The 2,684-nt window shown below is 39.4% G+C and overlaps 1 protein-coding gene across 5 annotated transcripts in view; it reads left to right on the forward strand.

Moving 5' to 3' along the window:
• Window positions 1-2,684, forward strand: part of MPP3 (membrane palmitoylated protein 3) — a 14,841-nt gene that overhangs the window by 8,542 nt on the left and 3,615 nt on the right. For 3 of the 5 annotated variants that reach the window (XM_031557059.1, XM_031557060.1, XM_031557061.1), the window contains exons 10-14: window positions 99-163; window positions 964-984; window positions 1,277-1,318; window positions 1,709-1,873; window positions 2,104-2,184. In XM_031557059.1, coding sequence (XP_031412919.1) covers window positions 99-163; window positions 964-984; window positions 1,277-1,318; window positions 1,709-1,873; window positions 2,104-2,184 — 374 coding nt within the window. The remainder of the gene's footprint in view (window positions 1-98; window positions 164-963; window positions 985-1,276; window positions 1,319-1,708; window positions 1,874-2,103; window positions 2,185-2,684) is intronic. The other 2 variants (XM_031557063.1, XM_031557062.1) reach the window with 2 other exon arrangements.

Here is a 2,684-nt window from a genome sequence, read left to right on the forward strand (position 1 = left end):
GCCGTGTTGTTCTTTGTCTTAAATGATGTATGTATAACTTACACTAAATTTTATGTTGTGAAGCTTTAATGGCTGAAATCTAATTATTTTCTCTTTAGACGACTGATGTACAGAAGAAGTATAGGCACCCAGCCGAATCCCAGAACGGTGAAGAAGCCATTATGTAAGTCTGTTCAGTCCCTGAAGTGATTTTATAGTTGATTTTTCACTTCTCAGGATTTGTTTTTAATGTGTTTTCAATAATAGCACTTTTGTATATGTCCTGTGTTTTCTGTCACTGATTGATCTACATGGATATGAGTTGCCTCATGGGAAGAGTTCAGTTTGAGCTTTATCCAGTGTTACAAGTGCCCGCTGGCTTAAAATATGGCTGACCTGCTCTTCCTGCTTTCAAGAACATGAGGCTGGTGGTGGTTTTTTAGATCCTTGAGAATTTCTTAGTGTCAACATCAAATAACCCAGCTGGTGCTGAGGTGTGGGAGGGCCATGAGACTGGATGATGCCACACTCATGTAGACCAGGAATCTGGAAATTGTCCTCCTTCATTGCTAGAAGCAAGCTTCTGTCCTGTGATGCACATCTCATGGAGAAGTACTCTTGTGCTGTGAAGTGGAGGGCAGATGCTCAACCAAATTATAATACAGCATGAGTCATTTAAGTTAATCTTTTCTGTATCAGTTACACCCAATTTTAGGAGGCACCTAATGAGGGTTGTTACTTATTCAGACATTACTGAGATAATTAAGCAGGTTTTATTATAAAATTATTATCATTTACTACTAAATCCTAGCAAAAAAGTCTTTGATCAATTGATAAGGGTACATTACTGCATGTTTTTTGAGATATAAAAGCCTGATAAGCAAATAAAACACAGAGGAACCTTCCTTTCCGTTCCCTCTAATTCTATGCAGTCGTTTGTCAGCCTTTTAATCTTATCAACTCTGTCTTTCATGCTAACTGCAGATGATCAGACTTCTGATAAAGGTAGGTGCCCTCCTAAATCATTTTCTGTCTGAAGCTAACCAGCCAATTCATTTCCTAAAATATTTGGTAAGCCCTCAAGCAAAGGGAGTAGTAGATGGAGCTTATTCAGACAGCTGTTTTGTCTTGATTTACAATTTAAACTAATTTAATTTGGATTGAGTTAAGTAATGATGGTTTCCAAATATCCCTTTCCTCACCAACTACCCAGATGCACACAGCAGGCACTAAGGTATCTTCCTCCTTCTCTCTCCCCCTTCTCTTCCCCACGTCCTCCCCACTTCTTTCTTTGCAGAGGACTGTGACTGTGAGGGATATTTCAATGGACATTACATAGGTGAGAAACCAAAATCCACTTCTTCCCTGCAAGAAAAAACTCCAAACTAATGTAGCAATGCTAATTTTCTTTATTAATAATAGAGTTAATTTCACATACTTTGTGAACTAATTATCTCTGTCTGAAGGGGTAATTGGACGTTTGCATAAGCAGTGCTCAGCAGCTCAGGGTGACTTGAGGAGGTTTTAGCATAGATGGGTTGCTTGGTTTTCTACCCGATGCACAGACTGGTCATGGATCAGATCAGCATATGTGCAGTAATTTGTTATTTAAAAAAAAATTAATAAAGGGAGTGTCTCTATTCAAAGACAGTACCTTCTACCCGAACAAGCTTGACAGTGGAAATAAATGGAGACATGGTTCAGTGCCTCTTCTGCCTTTCCTCCACAGCTGGCTTACGCAGGAGCTTTAGGTTAAGTCGTAAAGAGAAGGAAAACAATCCTAACGAAGCAAAGCAGGCAGAGCAGGCAGATGCAGCAGAGCTCCTAACCTATGAGGAGGTCACAAAATACCAGCAGCAGCCTGGGGAGCAGCAGAGGCTGATTGTTTTGATTGGTAAGAGGTGGAATTGATCCAGAGTATTACCTTCTTCTTTCCCTTTTTGCCTTCATTCCAAAAGCTTTTTATTTTATTTTTTTCAATTATTATTTTGTTGTCTTTTAAATGACAAAAAAACCCCTCACCAGGAAAAAATTCATGGATCGAGTGGCTAGAACAGATGTAAATTATTCTCTTTACAGTACTTATTCCCCACAAAAAATAGTCAGACCATTCTCTTTTGTTAGGTTGTTTGGGAGCCAGGTTAAATGAGCTCAAGCAGAAAGTTGTGTCAGAGAACCCACAGGAGTACGGTGTTGCAGTTCCACGTGAGTAGAATTTACTGACACTGTGTGTTGCCACTTTGTTCCATCGATTCTGCTGAATAGTGCAGTGCTAGCTGCATTGGTGAATGGGGTTTCATTGCACTGATCAATCAGTGTTTCAGCTGTTGACTATTTGCGTATTTCATAGGTAGTGGAAATTGTTTTCTCATCGTAGAAGTCTGAGTAGATCAGAGTATAACTTTGTGCACGTGCACAATGTGCTGTGTGTAACTGAGAATCTAAAGTGCTGTAACAAAGAGGAGTTTTCAAGCAGCAGGTGAATATCTCTGCCTAACTGTGGAGCTGGAAATGCAGATACAAATCAAATCAGAGTTTGCATTTGTTTCCATTACTTTAAGGAATGGGATCTTGTGTTTGAGAAGAGAGTAAACATAAATAAATACTGCATAATATTAGCAGTCTTGAGCTCTGAGGGAAGATGTCTGATTTCAAATAAACCATCAAGGACCCAATTCTGCAAACAGCCAGGCATGTTCATACTT

Source organism: Meleagris gallopavo, chromosome 29 (genome assembly GCF_000146605.3).
Source record: "Meleagris gallopavo isolate NT-WF06-2002-E0010 breed Aviagen turkey brand Nicholas breeding stock chromosome 29, Turkey_5.1, whole genome shotgun sequence".
NCBI lineage: Eukaryota > Metazoa > Chordata > Aves > Galliformes > Phasianidae > Meleagris > Meleagris gallopavo.